The sequence below is a fragment of the Melopsittacus undulatus genome, chromosome 1 (assembly GCF_012275295.1).
Source record: "Melopsittacus undulatus isolate bMelUnd1 chromosome 1, bMelUnd1.mat.Z, whole genome shotgun sequence".
Lineage (NCBI taxonomy): Eukaryota > Metazoa > Chordata > Aves > Psittaciformes > Psittaculidae > Melopsittacus > Melopsittacus undulatus.
Window position 1 is genome coordinate 51,975,207 of NC_047527.1, and position 19,320 is coordinate 51,994,526.

General features: G+C 37.8%; 1 protein-coding gene across 5 annotated transcripts in view; it reads left to right on the top strand.

Moving 5' to 3' along the window:
• PTPRM (protein tyrosine phosphatase receptor type M) overlaps positions 1–19,320 on the top strand; it is a 475,841-nt gene that overhangs the window by 98,563 nt on the left and 357,958 nt on the right. For all 5 annotated transcript variants that reach the window (XM_013130096.3, XM_031052840.2, XM_031052841.2 and 2 more), the window contains exon 2: positions 17,699–17,821. In XM_013130096.3, the coding sequence (XP_012985550.2) occupies positions 17,699–17,821 (123 nt within the window). The remainder of the gene's footprint in view (positions 1–17,698; positions 17,822–19,320) is intronic.

Below are 19,320 nucleotides of genomic sequence, written 5' to 3' on the forward strand. Positions count from 1 at the left end.
GGGGTCAGAGGTTCACTTTCTCACAGCTTGCTGTAGGCCTGTTCAAGCGCCCATGCTCGACCCCCAACATCTCCCCCTCTTTTTTCAAATAAAGCGTTCGTCATCTGCTGCATGTGTTGCATAATACATTGTAACAAACAAGGTCCAAAAAACAAAATTAACAACATAATCATTATTGGTCTGCTAAACATCATGATTAAACTCCTTAACCAACTACTTATTCCTAATGATTTTAACCAAGAGTCTACAGTAAGTTTTTTCATATTTTCTTTAAGTTCAAACAACTTATTGTGAATAGATTCAGAATGATCAGAAAGATTCATACAACACATGCCCAGAAGCATTCTAATGCAAAGGGGATGTGAAGCAGCTGCAGAAGTAAACTGTACAGTGTTAACAGTCAAGGAGTTACACTCCCCCCCTTTTTTTTTTTTTTTGATCAGACAGAAAGCCATTTATTGCAAAGCTTTAACTCCTTATATACTATTGCTTACACACACCTACAGCAATTTGGCATATCATGATTAGATACTTGTCTTGAAGACCCTTAGTGACTAACATATAATTGGTTAAGCACAGGTATGAGAACTTGACCTCGAACGCTTGCCAGCAGTCCACAGCTCTCAGTGAATTACAGCTTCTTCTTATCTTGCTTGCTTAGGCTTCCTCGAGCCTCCCATGGCCTTGCTGTATCCCTTGGAGTTATTCAGAGCTCATGTACTAAATATCCATTCTCTTGTGAGAACACTGTCTCCACATCTCCCCCTTTTTAGTTTTACTAAAGGTTTTTTAAAATTTCGTATGTCTGCTCTATCACTGCTGGACTTGTGTAACATTACAACCCACTACTCTAGGCAGCATTATTTCAGTAAGATTAGTCTGATTTGAAGTCACTTGAACCTTTATAACATGTGGCATACCAGTGAATCCTACACACCATGTAACAGGATGGAATAATGAGGATTTAACACATGTGCTCAGTATACTTGTCCATTACCCATGGTCACACATAATAGAACAGATATTACAAAGATTTTACAAAGATTTCTACCATTGCTGTTTCTTTATGTGGTTGAGTTCTGTGGCTTTGTACATTTCACTGGCAGCCAGTATGGTCCTGTTGATAGCTGTATACAGCTGAGCCTGCCCTTTTTCTCCTGGATGGCTCTCTGATAACAGCAGAGGCCATCCCTCACATCAAGGTCTGGCACGGCATGTGTCTCCACTGCTCGACACCTGCTGGTTGCAGCCAGCAGCGGAGCTAAAGGTTCTTCTTGGTGGCAGACACAGAGGCCAACCCAGTCTTGCCATTGACTGTGGTAGCAGGCATTTGGTCAATCTCAGTCCTTGCACCTTGTTGTCAATGCAGAGTTTCACCTGCTTCACCCAGTAACAAGTCACTACTACAGCAAAGCACACACAGATTTACATTAGCAGAGTAACTATTACAGAGTGCATCAGCATGTTGAAGATGCTGATGGCAGTGGGTGACTAACTAAAGAAACTTCCTACCAGTGGAGTTCTACCACCCTCTTAATTTGTTCCATTACCTGCTTTGTAACAGTACCATCATATTAGAATCTTTCTAGCTTTTGCCTTAGCATTTTCTAGCAGATGCTGCAAATTTGCATGTTCTAACATCTCTTTTACAAGTGACAAATCCATAAAATGCAAGGTATTGTTTCTTGTTAGCAACTGACTAGTAAATACAGGTGGTTTTATACACAAAATCACAACCTCTAATAATAGCTACTTTACAAGCACGCATATTCAAGCTGTTAATTTTCAGTTGCCCTCAAGTGATTTTTTTTTTTTTTTTTGGATTACACATGCATATTGTCTGGAAAACAAGCTTGAAGCAATATACATCAAAACTACAGTCATTAATAACAGCTAGAATGTGTTATCATTACCCTTTTTTTTCTATTTTCTTTCTATTTTTTTTCCTATTTTTTTCTATTTTTTTTCTATTTTTTTTCTATTTTTTTTTATATTTTTTCTATTTTTTTTATATTTTTTTCTATCTTTTTTTTGTTTTGTTTTTTGTTTTTTTTTTTTTTTTTTTTAAAGTCGCTCACCCTGCTTTGCACAGCTAAAACCACCAGCCTATCGACAACTGCACTTTTGCATTAACCTTTTCTTGCCCGAAAGGCTAAACTGCTACCTGTTAAAACTTTTACATGAACCTGACAACAAAAAATATACAGAACACTGTCTGCCCTCATTACAAACACACACAGACACACACACATATGGGATCCCACAAGCACACTGCACACAACTACAGTATTTGAAACACAAAATCCAGACGATCATTGTTCCCACTACACAGTCCCACATACAGGACATGGCACAAGGACCCTGTAAAGACTACCAGGAAACCAGCTCCAAGAAGCATCATCGCAGTGCAAGGTGGCAGGCTCAACCTTAGCGGGCGTCCCCGCAGAGACTCTGCCTCCCTCACATCGCATGAGGCTTGGGCTTTTTTACTGACCAAAATGCACACTCGTTCCGACACAGGTGGCCAGCCTATGTTGAAAGAAGTTGCCAGCAATATCTATAAAGGTCTGCAAGGGTCGATAGAAACATGGACATACTTATATTTACCAACTTCTAGTACATGAGTATCACAGAGAGACTGTATCAAAGGAGTTGTATATGGGGTCCCAACTCCACGGTCTGACACATTCCGCCCGATACCCCTGATAAGAGCATACAAGAGACCTTCCCATCTCAGGTGGGAAGCACACACACCACGGGAAACCGTGCAATACATCCACATCCCCCACCCATCTCGCTTCTCCCTTTACAGCTACCCATTTATCATGAGGATATGGGGGATATAAATCAGGCTTCTTTTCCGGATGAATAGGCTCCAGGTCAAAAGCACCATCCAGGTCAGCATCGGCATTATCAGGCATCAGGATCTCAGGATCAGCAACAACAAACTGATGAACGTGCACAGGCTCCTTCTCGGGGTCAATAGGGCTCAGGTCGAAAGGATCATCTTCATCCCCGACATCAATCTTCGCTGCCGCAGCGGCAACCAGTGGAGGTTCGGGGGGGGGGGGGGGGGGGGGGGGGGCACGCTGATCTCCATGATCTCATTTTTTTTTTTTGACTTTAACGTCTCTAAAACAGTTCTCCAACTGACTAACAAACTTTTCACAGCTTCATTGCCTTTCGTGGCTGCATTCCACAGCTTAACTCCTGCCCCATTCCACAAGGATATCTCAAATCCGGTAGACTCATAAATCTCTGGGTAACATGTCTTCGACCATTTCAACATTAACTTTAGGTCTGTCTCTTTAAGGGTTGCTCCCTTCACCTTAGGAAGGACTGAAAACATCCATAAATCAGAGGCTTCTTCCTTAGTAATTTTCTCCCAAGTCTCGAGATTAAAAGCTTCACCGACTCCCACAATTCTTCCCCTATCTTACGCCATTGATCTTTGGAGAATAACTGTCCCGTATTTTCTAACAACCCCTTTCGTCGGCACCAAAATAAAAAGTCCACAAGTTCCTGTCGGGGTATCGAGTACCCTGTTTTCTTCGCTACGCATAGCACTCCTTCTATCGTAGCCTTTTCTATCGCTGATACAGCGAAACCCATCCCGAACCAGACCGCAGTCTGCCTGACTCACCGGTCAGCCGTGGCCACGTAATTTGAGCTCTTTTCCTGCCTCTCTCGGACAGCCTGCCTCTCTCGGGCAGCCGGGATCTCCACCTTCTCTCGTCCGCGGTCTCTCTCTCTCCTGGTATCACGTCGGGGTCACCAGAATGCCGCGGCCAGGTGGAGGGGAGAAAACACCGATACGATGTATGTTCACAAAATGCTCCGTTTATTGATTACAAGGCTGCTCTTAATATACTGTCTTACACGCGATCACTCATTACTTGATTGGCTGCTTCACTTTGCCCACGAGGGGTACACGCTCCACTTTACCTCTCCTGATTGGTTTCACACCTTCGCTTCAGCTTAGCGTTACATCATGCTTCTGGCATCTTGTTATTGCATTCCTGTTTTGCTGATCTTGACACTTCTTCTTTTAGCCTGGGGTCAGAGGTTCACTTTCTCACAGCTTGCTGTAGGCCTGTTCAAGCGCCCATGCTCGACCCCCAACAGTCTACCTTGACTACAGTAAGACTTTTGACACCGTCTCCTACAATATCATCACAGAGAAGCTGATGAAGTATGGGCTGGATGAACAGATGGTGGAATGGGCAGAAAACTGTCGGAACAGCCAGGCCCAGAGGGTGGTTGTCCCATTGTGACTCGGTGATTGGTGGAATACCTGTGGGGTCTTTATACAGGGTCCAGTCCTGTTCAGCATCTTCACTGATGATTGTGATGATGGGGCAGAGTGTACACTCAGCAAGTTTGTAAAAGACATCTGGGAGGGGTGACTGTTACACTGTTCAACAAAGGGAAGTGGAAAGTCCTGTGCCTGTGGGGAACAACCCCAAGCATCAATGCACGCTGGGTTCTCTCCAGACAGAGAGCAATGATTTGAAGGTCTGCCTTCAAGTTCAGTCTATTTCAGTACTGATATCACATTTTTTGGGGACAGGTTCTTGTGAGAGCTCATTAGGTCATCACTGTTGTTACTTTGTAATGTGACTGACTCTTCTTAAGGAGAAATGTCAGCTCTGACATTTTCTTGTTCACTTGTGCTTGCATTATTAGTATCATCTTCAGACTTGAGTTTCTTGCAGGGATTTTTTTAAGCTGTTTGTCCATTTGGTGAGGGTTACTTCTAAAACTAGATAATATCCATAAATCCAGGGACAACTGAACTGCAGTGCATTGCAGTTTATTTGAGGCAAATGGTCAAGTGAAGTTGTCATTGTCACCTGCTTTGTGGAAGACATGACCATCTGACATACAGAACAACTGAGAGTACTAGTGTCTAGTTGTTTATCAAATATTAGTAAATCTTATTTCTTATTTTTATGTAAAAAAAAAGAAAAAAAAAGAAAAAGAAAGTAGAAGTTCTAATATTTTGTTTCCACACCACAATGGATTGTCTAGCACATACCCCACTTTGGAGTCTCCTGTTCTAGGTTGTCCATGTTTGGCGTGGGGAAAGCGAGATGACCTCCTTAGGTCCTTTCCAACCTCAACCCTTCTCTGACTCTGTGATTCAAGAATCTAAAAATGCTGAGAAGTAATATTGTAAATACATTCAAGTGATATGTTTGAGATGGTGTTGTGGTGATAACTGGATTATGCTGCCTGAACTCATTTTCCAGGGAGGCTGACAAACGAAAAGAGAACTCAGTAGCTGGATGCATAATTTTCAAATTAATATCAGGAGACAGATGTAGGAGAGCATCATGCTTCCACACCTGAAGCTGAAAAGAGGACTTTGTTGTTAGTTCATGGGAACAGTACTTTGAAAGGCTGTAAGCAGTTAGGAATGTTTGCTGAAGTGAGAAAGACTGAACTGTTCAACAGGATCTGTACAGCACTAATAGAGAGGGCGGCTGAGGGAGAGAAAGAGAGGCTTTTCATGAAGGCAGGGTGTTCTTTGCTTTGTTTGTTTGTTTTTTAAAGACTATACCTCCAAGTCCTAAAAATGTTAAACATTATGGGGAAAAAAAACCCATGCAAAACATACTGACATACTGTGTTAAACTGTTGTAGTATGTTTTCGACTTGAACAAATACTGTTTTACATTTACAAGATGTTGTGGGCTGTCATACTTAGCTCCAAAAGGAGCAGAGGAACTTTAGATGTGAATAGGTTGGGCTGGCTGAGAGTAGGATGAAGGACTGCAGTCTGTAATTTGACGTGATAGCAGGAGAAATATTGTATTGTACCTGTGAAAAGAGTTGAGAGCTAAGGCCTGTAGTGATGCTCAAATGCACTATGAAAGAAAAGAACACAGTGAGGTTAGTAACTGACATTGCTATAATTTAAAATGTTTAAAATCTGTGTTTGCCTATGTCAGTAAAAGATAGGTTCTGCTTCAGTTGGGAATTAATTACTTTATGTTCTGAGGTCTGTGCTGTGTGTTGGCTTAGACTGGTGATGACAGATTACTGTACCACTGTGTTGCATCCACTTGAACTATCCCTGTATTTGGATGGCATTGACACTTGGCACACGATTTGCACCCATTGAAGCCTTGAGACCTTTTGGCAGCCTCAAAAATAGAGGCCAAACATTAAGTAATATACCTTTACATAAATAGAAAATTGCTTCAAGAGCTCAATTGTCTATTGCTTTCTCTGTAAGTAATTAAAGGTAAACTAAGAAAGATACTTCAAAACACAGGTAAAATATATATCTGTATACACTGTACTAACAGTTAAAATTTATGAAATTGCACTTTTAATTATAGTATTTTAAAGTAATTGAGCTAAAAAAACTCTGAGCTAGTCTAATCTGTTATAAATCAGTGACTGTCCTAGCATATACTGTTTGGAGACATGAGCATACATTTAGCTTTTCTTAGATTATCCTGTCCTGAAGTGAACTTTGGGAACAGAGGGCAAGACCTTCCCAGTTTAGTAATACTCTGTGTCCCAGGAATAGCAGACCCTTTTCACAAAGTGTTGGAGTTGTTTAGCCCAGTTGATGACCTGGACCAAACATCGCTTTCATCAGGCATGGAGCAGAAATTAGTAGAAAGCAAAAAACCAATTTGAATCTTCCTGAGTCTTTGGATTTGTTGGTGCTTAGATGTTGCAGTCACTCACACAGAGACTTGAAATGGTTTCTACAAGGTTAGAAAGTGTGAAGCTCTCTCTGGCCTTGATTTGTCTTTTAGTTGTGGTGCAAGGTTTAAGTGAGTTTACTAATGACCTAATCCTCTTATAGGCAAGAATTGGAAGTCGTTATTTTATCTGGGTAGTGTAGAGATAGTGTGCTACTCTGCTATGTGGGAAATTCAAGGGTTTGCTCCTTGGGTCATACAAGATGTGGCATGTCAGTGTTCCAGCAGTAGTGTTTTTAATGCTGTCAAATATGTTTCTCTTATAGTTGATCAGACCTTGTGAAAATGTCAGAAGTTTTTAAAATTAATTATTTCTTCTCTTTCTGGAAGGTTATAGATGTTATGAATTAAATAAAGAGTGATTTATTGCAAGAGATAATGACTACAAATGAGTAAAAAAAAAGGCAGCAGCTAACTACATTTAAAAATAGTTATTTATACCTGTAGCACAGTGAAAGCCTGTTGTGCTGACTGACTTTAACAATCAGATCTCGGATTCAGCCTTGGTGCTTCTAATGACTGGCGACGTTATTGATGTAGTAAACTAATTACACGTGTGATGAAGTTGCCTGTTGGAAGTTTTTGACTGCTTCATCACTGTGGCACCTCCTACAGGTTAATTCATTGAGCAGCACAGGTAAAACCTCCAGATGGAGGTCCTGCTCTCTTGTCAACCAGGCACAAAGAGTTGTACTGACAGCAGTAACTAAATTGAGATGAATATTTTCTTGAATTATTGATCGAATAGCTGGAGCTGTATCATGGAACTAAATGGTTTGGGATGCATCTGTAGCAGTTCATGGTCGCTGCATGGGAAAACACATACACAGTAACTTTAAAAGGCAAAACAAAATGATTAACAACCTTTCTTGGCTGAAAAACAACCCCCAAATTAAATGAGAAAACCTGTAAATTCAAAAAAAACCCCAAACTTTTCGATAAGCAGGCAGGAAAGGAGGGTTCTGCAGGGAGATATCTGTTTGTATTCTTTCTGTGCATAAAAATCTCTTAATGCATTTGTTCTCAAATGTCTGGGTACACACATTACAATTCAGAATATAAACAACCTATTTAATTAGATGATAAGCTATTTAACTTAAAATTTATAGGGAAAAATACCATTTGTGAGACAGGCTAATAGCAAATGGAATGAATACCAATATGTCCTGTCTGATTTGGCATTTGCTCTATCCATTCATGAAGTATAATATAAACCTCAGCATATTCTGTCCAAGTCTAGGCCTTTGATATATTGGGCAGAACAAATATAAAATCCATCTTAACATTATTAGTTTTATAAAAAATATTTTGTGGAATCCTTTATGCAGGAATGGTTAATGTTTTGGGTTTTTTAATAGTGGTATAGCTGAAAAGCCTCACGAGACTAGTAAAACTGACTCTGCTTTTGTTCTTTACTTAAAGCTGGAAGTGTGTTGTAAATAGTCTGAATTTCTCATCCAAGCTTAATATGCTGTTATCTAACAGGATGCATTAAGTGTTCTGTAACAACTGCAGAACTCATCAAGCAAATGGAAAGATTAGCCCTGAAATCAAGCTTCAAACTTTTATTTTCTCACAGTCAATAGGCAAGTAATGCATGCTGGATTTATAATGATATTGAGATTGACTGCTTAAATCCTTTTTAAAGTTCAAAGCTGGAAACAGATTGTGTGTAGAAGCAATCCACAGTAGAGTTTCTAAGTAGGGCTTGTGATAAATAAGTGAAATTGGGTTTGACTGAAATGGCCCACTAGTCCCATAACGGTTTAACAGGAAGATTTCAGGCTCAAAAAGACAGAGGTTTTGGAGAAGTATCAGGCATTGGTTTCACATCACCTGAGATTGCTTTGTGGAGTCTGTCACCTGGGAGATGTAAAGACAAGAGGCTCATTAAAATGAGCAACACCAGAAGAATGATCTAGCTTCAAGTACACTTGTGTTCTTTAGCTTGAAGAGTTTAAAGGTGAAGATATGTTTTAAAAACAGATGAGAAGAATGCTGTCAGGTTTCTCAATGAAATCCCTTTATATATGGATAAATAGGATATTACTGTTGTTTTTTGACAACAGCAAAGAAACCCACCAAAACTCAAACTTCCTCAGGTCAGAATATCATGACAGTTGGATGAAATTACAGTTAATCTCTCAGCTATCAAAATTGGATTTGCTAAAACAGGTTGTCTTCGGTCTTGTTATCTGATGAATTCAGAGGCAGTATTAACTGTCTGTGAAAGTTGTGGAAGCTGGGGAAGAAATAAGCTTGGGGCTTACTTTGAGGTTATCCTACACTTTAACATACCAGGGCTGGATTGCTAGTAAAGTTTGCTGTGAGTCTATTGTCTTAGAGGTGACTTTTATCTACTTTTGTGCTGTTGTATTTATTGACCTTAGAAAAACATAACGATACTGAACTTCAGAATGAGAATTTTATTTGCTTCTTATTCCGCTATAATCTGTGCTGTTAACAAGTACACAGGAAAGGTTTTTTAAATATCACAGGGTTTGATTATTCTGTGACAGCATGAGGGTTTGTCGATGACTGCCCATTTACCTAATGCTGTTAAGGCAAGGAGTGAGCAAAGTGACTTTGACCTGTAAAGTAGCATTGGTTTGTACAGTCAGAGCAAGTGTTCTTTACCTCAATCTGAATTGTAAATTTATGTGATGAATGTGTTGAAGCAACATAATCTTTTTTTTTTCATAGTCTCATAGTATGAAATGCAGCTGAAATCTTATTTGTTTTATGAAAACTTGAATGACTTGGCACAATCACAGATGTAAGAACAGTGACTGCTTACTGTGTTGCTTATTCTTGCCTTCATTCATATCCACTAATTCATGCACCCTTATTACAACATGGGGAAGATACTTGTAGAGTACAATTTCTAATGAAGATGTTGGATTTTAGTAACTTTAAGTCACAAGTGCTATTTCTCAAAGTTATTAAAAAGTACCTTAGTGAAAATCATATTACATTGAGATCAGGAGCTTAATGGCCTTGTGAGTTTAATGACTGGCAGTGGTGGTTGTGGAAAATAGGTTTTCACTGTCTTTTGTTAGGCTGTATATCCCCAGCGCACTAGAATGGATGTATCATGAAAAGGCTTGTCCTCATGACAAACTGAACGGATGTTAGAGAAATGATCTGTTGTGGTCTCATGGTTACAGTCTTGATGCTGTTATGTTTCTTAGGTTATATGTTTTAAATAAAGTGTTGGGGTGAGCAGGCCCTTTATTGTGATGGATTTTGGCAGCAAAGCATGCATTTCAATACCCTCCTCTCAGTTGGGGTGTAAAAAAAGACTACATATCCCCACCCTGCTTTTTCCTTCCTTCTGAATTGCGTTTTATTTCCTCTCAGATTTCCCTACGTTTTTTTCTTTAAGGTTATCTGTGCAATTTTGTATTGTTTCCCACTTGTACAGTTATATTGTTTCCAAAATGCCTTCTCCTGCTCTCCTCTCCAGTTACCTAGCTGCTTCTGGAGCAGCTCTACTGTGATACATGTGATTTCTAGCCTTACATGATGCTGGGGTACTCGGGTGAGGTGAAATGGGAAGGAGTAAGCAGTTTTTAGGATAAACAACTTAAAAAGTAGGATTAATATAAAGTACTGAAAGCAGACAGCTGTCCGCTTTCTGTTGTCTTTTGTTGAAATTTGCTTATCTCCCACAGATCAGCACAACTACTTAGATCCTTTGTAAACACTCTATTGAGAAATTAATGGTGAGTGATTCTTCAGCTTACCCTTTGTCAGGGCAGCACTTCACATAAGGAAACAATTTAGGATTTTGTCAGCAGGCCTCAGTAACTCTATAAGCGCAAATGAAACAAGGAAGAAAGAAATCAAATTAATAATTTCTTAATATGTTTAGATGTTTTCTCTAATTCCAACTGCATGTGCTTGGGCAGGGGGGGTGGAACTAAATGATCTTAAGGTCCTTTCCGACACCAACTATTCTATAATTCTATGTTTTGGTGAGAGCTCTCCTCAGTGAACTGAAAGAAGTGGATAGAACTGCAATAAAATCCAAGTGAGGGAAGGATGGAGGCATTCTTCATAATACTTAAATTGATAGGGGCAGTTTCTGTTACCAGTGTAAGAAACTAAATAGATATTGAGTGGAAAAGAGGAATCTATGGTATGCATTTTGTCCCTCGGCTGTCAGAAGGGTGAAGTGCTGCAGACTACTGCTTCAAAGTCAAAACTTGCTAATGTATGCTCCCTGAGCTATCCTGAAAATGACCTTCTTTAGTTTCTTCCCTAGGAAAAGGTAAAGAAAACACTGTCTTGTGTTTTTACTGTAGTTTTTCAAAACAGAGGTGTCATTTCAAATCCTTTAGAGCTACTGCATATTAATGTGTCAAAAGAAATTATGTCCGGTTGTTGCCTTCTGTATGTATTACTGCAGTATGTACATGTTTCCCACCCTTCCAATGCGTCTCTACTAGCCTGCATTTCAAGTAAATAGGAAAAAATACCTCTCCCACATCTCTGTTTTGTATCATCTTTCTTTACTAACCAAGGTGATTGAATGCTTTTACATGTTTAATAAAAGGGTTTTGTGCGCTCCTGGGTGGTATTTATAAAAATAATTTAAGCGAATCCTGTGATATAAACTATATGAAAGAGGAGTTTTTGTTTTTCTCAGGGGGCTTATTCCACTGCCAGAGCATCTTTTGAATTTTTAGTTCTTTTTTAAGTATGTGAAGAGAAGGTTCCTTTTGTTAGTTATGCATGGGTCAAAGCTTAACGTCAAAATGTTTCAGGCAGTTTACACAAGAGATTTCTTCACTTTGAGGCATGGTTTTGTCATGTATTTGTGATAAACAAGATACAAAACATACAGGAAATCTGCCTTCTACTTATTCATTTTTGTAGTGGTTTTGACCACAGTCTAGAATTTGGGCAGGTTGAAACAGCTTCAAAACACATGTATATCACCTGCCTTCCTTTTGCAACTAGTATGCTTGATGTAATTTTTTTTAACACACTATATACACCTGTAAGTTAAATATATGTTGCAGTCTAGACATAGAATTGTTCCTGAAAAGTTGTTTCAAAGCAGTTATCATATGGAGATTATTTTTCTTTATTTACTTTTTTTTATGAGGCTTTCTTTCAAAAGTCTGTCATAATGATATTTATTACTTTTGTGAATTCCTGATCTGGAACTCAGTTTAAGCATTAAATTAGTAAGGCACAATGGTATGGATACAAAAATATGAAAACTGAAAAAAAACCCCAACAAACCAACAAAACAATGCAAACCAAAACCCCCCACAAACCACCAAAACCCCTTCAACCACTAATATCTATCCATAACAGCTATTTGTACAGGGAATTTCTCTTCAGTATCAACTAGGACTGGAAGACCAGCTAGTACTTTTAACACCCATCATGGTATCTTTCATTATTACTAAAGCATAAACTCTAACTTATTTCTGCAATTATAAGTGTTTTAGTAATACCTTTCAAAATAGGGTTTCCTAAAATGTGTTTCTGTATAATCCTTTGCTTTCTTTATTGGATTTAATACTCTCAAATATTTCTTTTTGTAGATTTGTTCTGATTAATGATAACTGTAGTAGGGATATAATTTGTGTGTGTGAGCATACATGTGCACTTGTCCATATAAGCCATACTATACATTAAGAAGAACTGTCACTAATATTGTAAAATCAAATACCTTGGCATTAAAAAATGCCAGGAATAGGTTTGCTCACATAACAGTAATGTGCACTCATTTCTCCTCATAAATATTCAGTGATATAAAAATGACACAAATGTATGGATATTATTTGCTTACTTGAGATGAACGATATTTATTTTAGGAACCTTTATTAATATATTTTATCCTTGGTGAGTGGTATCTGTTCCTATATTCTGGTATCTAAAAGAACTTTAAATACACTTTCTGAGGAAACTGTTCCCTGTTTTCAGAGCTTTTCACTAGAGTCCAGGAACCCAATTTTGAAGCATTCTCAGTACCTATTACACAAGTGTAATTTTTTTAAAAAACATTCTATTTGCCTAAATATGGGCAGGTATCCAGGGGGACTTACAACTAACAGATAAGTTTTCCATAAAATGCAACTCTGCTTACAGTATCCTGTGTCACCAAAATGGAAACATTTTGGAGGCATTTGTGTTGATTCAGTTCTGTCTGATGAGCAGAGGGAGAGCAGACAGAACAATTGTAAATGTTTTATGAACACTTAGTGAGCTTTTGAAGTCTCATAAATAACAGCTTTTAATGTTTATCCAAAACATTTTTTTTTTCTCTGTATACTGTTATTACCTGCAATATTGCTGAATTGGGTCTGTGAATTCAGAACTAACATTCTCATACCACCTTTTCCACATATCTTAGCACAGTTTCATATCATTTTCCATCTCTTACTCCCCCTTACAGCCAGAATTAATATCTGGCCTTTCTTAGCTGCAAAACACATCCTTCTACCTTAGCATCTTCGCTGTGGCTCATAGGAATTTTCCGGATAGCTTTTTCATCTTCTAACTTTCTAAAACCCTTCCTGAGCACAGCTGTGATCAGAAAAGTTCTTTAATTGTAAAATCAGTTTCATCTTGCTTGCCTCCCTCACCCCTACATGTATGCAGACTTGACAAAATGTAGACCCTCTCTTAAATTAGATCACCTTTATTCAGCACATGGTTTTTCAGACTCCCTGACCAGTAATCTGGATTACAGTATTATTTTACAGCTCTGGACACTTACCTCTGATATATCAAAAACTTGGTATATTTTGAGAAAAAATAAATGTTCCACTTTAAAACAGACTACCCACTGTTGAAAACTCACTTGTAAAGCCTGGATAAGAATTATTGGTGTGTGTGTCACAGCAGATTTGTGGCTGCTCTGTGTGCACTTTGGAGGCACACAGAGAAGTGTTTCTTTCAGTAGCTATCTCTGAGCTAGCATGTCTGCAAAGTCCTTTTAACATGTGATGCTGTAACACCTTTGAAAGGGCAGGTAGAGCCTTTTTTCCTGAGATCCCAAACAGAAAGCAGAATCCAGACAGGCCATTATGTCCATTTTCTAATCTGTTCCTTAAACTGTCCATTTATGTAGCTGTAGTTAGTTTACTTGAAGTTTTATTCGCTCATTTATTGATTTCAGAGAGTTAAACAATCTCTTATTAGGTGATTTCTGTTATCACCCTATCTTTAATGAAAGTTGTATAGCAGACCAGACTCATTATACAGGTTTAGAGATAGCATTTTAATTTTTTTTTTACAACAAAAATTGTCCATTGATTCCCACTTTTGCTTTCTCTGTTAGCCAGTTCATAATTGAGAACGGCATTTTATTTTCTACACTATAACTTCTTATTTGTCTGCAGGGGAGTAGTTTATTCTCTGATTTTATGGTTTGTCAGCTTAGGGGCTCAGGATCCTGTTTTCCTAATGCTTTGTTTCTTGGATTAGTTTTTAGTTGTCATGAAAGTGTCTAGATGGGGCCCTTGTATCAGTTCTAACATATGTACATATGTTCCCTGCCAATGCTAGCATTGATACTCATAAGCATTAGAAGTTTTAGCCCTTGTACATTTGGCAGCATATTTTTTTCTGGAAAGTACATACTGATCTGAGATCTTTGCAGGAAGTGGTGTGTCCAGTTTAATTTGAACCTTGTTTTATGTCATTTTTTGTGACTTAACCAGTCTTTGTCTTCTATTAGCCTGCTTTTTTTATAAGGTATTATTTGAGAATACTTCATAACAGGTGTCATAATCTGTAAGACAGAATACTTTTTCTGAAAAAGACTTTATTCACATTAGGAAAAATGTAGTGTCTTCTTTATCCCATTTACTTTAATTGGTTGCTTTCATCTTAAATTATATTCCTCATTTAAGCTCATAAATTTTTCAAGATTGAAAGTAATTTAGCCAAATAAAAATAGAAACACGCAAAAAGGACTACGTTTGGATGATGGATAAATGAATAATTGCACTTGAAAGAGCCATAGGCTGTAATAGACTGTGGTGTATCTTGTACATTTGTCAATTCGATTCCTCTTAGGAATCCAAAAATATCTACAAAATGCAGCATAAGCCAAAGAATCTTAATGGGAAACATATCTCCTGTTTTACTTATAAATATTTCAGTCAGCAAAAAATCCATTCTTTAAAATACATTTTGGCTATCCAAACTGTAATGCAAGTATAATAGCAGGGAAATTGCTTGATTAAACTATATAGCAGACAGCGTGTATTTTGATTGTAATTTATAAATTTTAATAGCAAAAATGGGCAGAATTTCTCAAGTGTGCTAGTTGATTATAAACAGCTGCCTATCTTGGCAAGGTGCTGTGGAAGAGGGCAGGAGGGCTTGAGTAGATGTGAATGTAGGGCTTTGTCAAATGTCATGACCCATTTCTAGAGAACTTCGTCTTATTTGTGATACAGTCAGATGTGAGAGTCAGAACTCTGGGGAGCAGGCATAAGTCATTAGGATCGTTGATGACTTGTCTTTTTTTTGTTCCTCTAAGATGTTCTGTGTTATTATTTGTCCAGTCTGTAAACTTGCCTAGACTTCTAACACTTGTGTATGCCGTGTATGCTATTTTAATCTACAAAAGACTTGCCAGAAAGCCATGGCTGGGCAAAGCCTTCATTAGCACTCATCTTAGTGGCTGACTATAGAAAGAAAAATGGCTTGGCAACTGTTCTGTTAGAGATCATCTGTGAACTGGTTAGTAATTGGTACAGTTTGGTTATTAATTGTGGATGGAAATTAATTAGGAATGTAAGGAATTTGAAAGTTCCTTCTGTAGCAGATGTAAAAGTTAGATAGCCACTTTGGAGAAGTTATAGTAAATTCACAGAGGTTTGAAGGATGTCAATGGCAAAGATAAAAGAAAAGAAAAAATAAATCCTGACAGTGATTTATCTATAGACTCGCAGCAGAAATGAAGAAAAACAAGCAGTGAGAAACAGTCCTGCTTTGACAGAAAAATGGTCTAGACAAGTAGAACTGTCATTCTATTTATCCATGTTTTTGACATCTTCCTAACTAGTGAGAAAGGGATAACCCTTTATTAACCATGTAGAATCACAAACTCTTCCCTTTTTCCAGTATTGGACATTTTGCAGTATTTGGCTGAACTTCTGCGTTTGAGCAAGAAAACACCTTAAAATATTTTATGTTGTCTTACTGCTAGAGATATGTATGATATAATGAGGTATGGGAGCCATTCCATACATTCATTAGTCCTGTGTTTGAACATAAACCTCTATTTATGCCAGGTTTTATTTTGGTGTATATTTTTTTTTGCCAAGCTTGACTACACTGCACATTGCATAGCTTGATATTTAAATTTATTTCCTAGTATCATTTGCAAGGAAAGTACTTTTTGCTTTACCTGTGGTTTGGACTTTTTTATTCTCAGAAAAAAGGACAAATAGGTCTTTGAAAGTTGATGGTTTGCTTTTGTGTCTGAAACTTAGCTTGTGACATATTTTATGAAGTTTGGAATAATATTTATGCAAGTACTAGAACAAATGTGTAAATGGATGCCTAATTTTCTAAACCTTCCCACTGGGAATGTTGCAGATGCTGTTTGATATACTTTATACAAATCTCTTGAATTTGTGAAATGGTTTAACTTTAGGAGAGAGAGAATTTATATGTGTTGTTATCTTTGAGATGAAATATTAGAGTTTGGAGTTGTGAGTTCTTTAATGGGTTTTCTGTTCCCACTAGATTATCTAATTGAATCTTGTGCACCTAAAATTGTACAGAAAGATGTAGCATCCAGAGTGCCAATTTCCCTGATAAACTTAGAGCTAATGAAAACTTCCTATAGAAAGATATTTCAGGAAGGAGAAGAGTTTAGGATGACCACTAGCCAAATTTTGTCTTCTGCTAATTTATAAAGTATTCTGTATTGCCATTTATAAACTTTTAGGAAAACTAGAAAAGACTTTTTAAAAGTCTTTTTTAAAGCTAGATTTTGTGTTTCCTATTTTAATACAGCTTGGCAAGGCTAAGCCTACTGTGCCTATGGACAGATAGCAAAGACGATAAATAGCCGTAAAGTTTAGTTTTGTTTGAACAGCTGTAGCATTTACTTTAATATGGATGGAAATATCTGTGACTAGGATTATATTTGTTTTCCTGAATAGGAAAGATGTCATTCTTCACTGTAGTGAAATAGCAAACATCAAAGAAAACAGTTTTGTAACCCTGTGTTAGTCTCCTGTTAGAAAAGAGCAGTGTAAAAAAGCTGGAAAAGTTTCCTCTGTACCAGAGGAGCAAAGCAAAGCTTTTCCATTTTCTTGTGGATAATATTAAATACCATTCTTCTAAATCTGTGATGTTATATTTTTCCCTGTCCCAGCTTTGGATAGTGTGAGCTTTTATAACATGTTACTCTTTTCTAAATTATTTAGGAGAAAGTGGGGAAAAGAGAGGATATAATACTGCTTTCTTTCAGAGAGTTTGAGGCTACGTGTAGATTGGCATTTTGAGGTTGATGTGCTGTATTGTACCAGAGGCACTGACCCCGCTAACACCAAGGCTGGTACCTGTTTGTAGCACAGTGCGCCTGGAAGCACATATGCCTCCCCTTACTCAGAAACCAGGATGCATCAGCTGGGAGCTGATGTTCCCACCCTCACAGTTTTCTTCTAAAATGTTCTTGGGCATGGAATAGTTTGTTTTTCCTGAAGAGTGCTAATCGTTCAATCTTGTATTGTTCTGAGTTCTACTGCTTTTTATTTTGATGATTTGTGTTTGATACCTGATGATTGTGTGGTAGGAGAAAAATTGTCTGCAGTTCTAAATCTGCTCCTTTACCCTTGAGATTTTGTTCTCATGACAAGAAAGTTTTACACCCTCTCCGAAAGTGATGATTAATGAATATATCATAATTTGCATTGAGACAACTAAAAGTCACACACACTGCTATCTGCATGCCTTGTTTAGTTTTTACCTTTGTGTTTATTTTACAGGATGCTGTACTTTCGATGAGCCTCTCAGTTCCTGTGGCTATAGTCAGTCAGATGATGATGACCTTAACTGGGATCAGGTGAATGCACCGCCAAAGCCCTCGTCAGGCCAAGGGATGCCATCTGGTTGGTCATTTATTTTGTTTTGTTTCCCCTTGACATTAGCCTGTGTCCTTATTCAACATTTCCTGACAGTTATTGTTAGATTTGGACAAAATAGCATTCTGTTTAATTGCAATACTCAGATCTTCCAAGTGATTTTTGTGAGATGTATTTTGCAAATAGAAGGTTTTCGTTTGTGGCATAGGGAACATAAAGGTTTGAAAGTAGAAACAGAGCCTTGATGTCATCAGAGAAGGCAGAAAGAAAACAGAACAATGGCATGAAAGTGAATATGCAGTAGTACTAGAAAGAGGCAGACAGGACTACTCAATAAGACTCAAGGAGAAAGAGTAAGAGAAGGAGAAAGAGTAAGAGATAAAACAAAGATAGCCTTAGGCATTTTCATTGAAAAAGATATTAATCAAAATCTGTTCTGAAAAGAAATGGAGAGTGAAAAAGAGTTATGAAAAAGGAGAGGTATCCTGAAACAAAGGCTCTAATGATATTATGCTTGTTGTGATTAAAAAGCAGTTGTGAAACTATTATTTAATGCACTTGGTGAACTGCTTGCAGTTGGACCTAATTTCATAGCAACAAACCTTGCATCCTGCTGAGCTCTAAACTTACTCTGATAATACAGTCATTCATTTGCCCTTTCACCCACACAAATATGTAAAATCTGACCACTGGTTGTAAAATATTCACTAGCCTAAAATATATCAATTATTTTTTGTATTTTTACCCAGGCATGTTAAGAATTCCCCACATGTACTACTGCTGGGGAATGCAGCATCTTCTTTGGCTTTTAAAAACAGCCTCCTGTAACTTGTCACCTAGAAGCAGCCAAAACTAAAAGACCACTTTATAAAATCATTGGTTTTAGCATCACAGGACGACTTCTACATTAGCCTCATAGTTCAGTATAAATGTATCCAGATCACTTAAAAGGATTACAGATGAATATCCTGGTGTTTCCTATCCATTTAAATTATATTTTTAAAGCACCCATAATGTACTTTGCCATTTGTGTACAATTTCTTTAACAGTTGTCCTTCTCAAGTAAATGTTCCTCTCTTATTTTTGTATAAGGTAATTATGTGACTCTTCAGAAATGACTGTATAAACAACCAGAATGTGTGCAGTCATCACTAATAGATTAATAAATACACTAAAGTACAACATGCATTAATCAGCCCTAGATATCACTCACGTTTGAAAATGCTCACTCTAGATTTATCAGTGTCACTGTGTGTTGTGGACAATATCACATTTGAGGTTGATGGCTGAAGAGAAGTGCCTTTTCCTTCAGCACTTCATTTCCCCTGGCAAAGGTAGGAATCCCAGATTCAAGATGAATGTTCAGTTTTCCTGAGTCTTGGCACTTGGATCATTGTGCCTGATTGAGTTCATCATTCCAGATAAAGGAGGTTCCTGCAAATTCCTTTTTAAATTGGATCTTGTCCAGTGGTCTTGGCATACACTGCTACAAAATTTCTGGACTCTTTCATTAGTGCTTAATATTG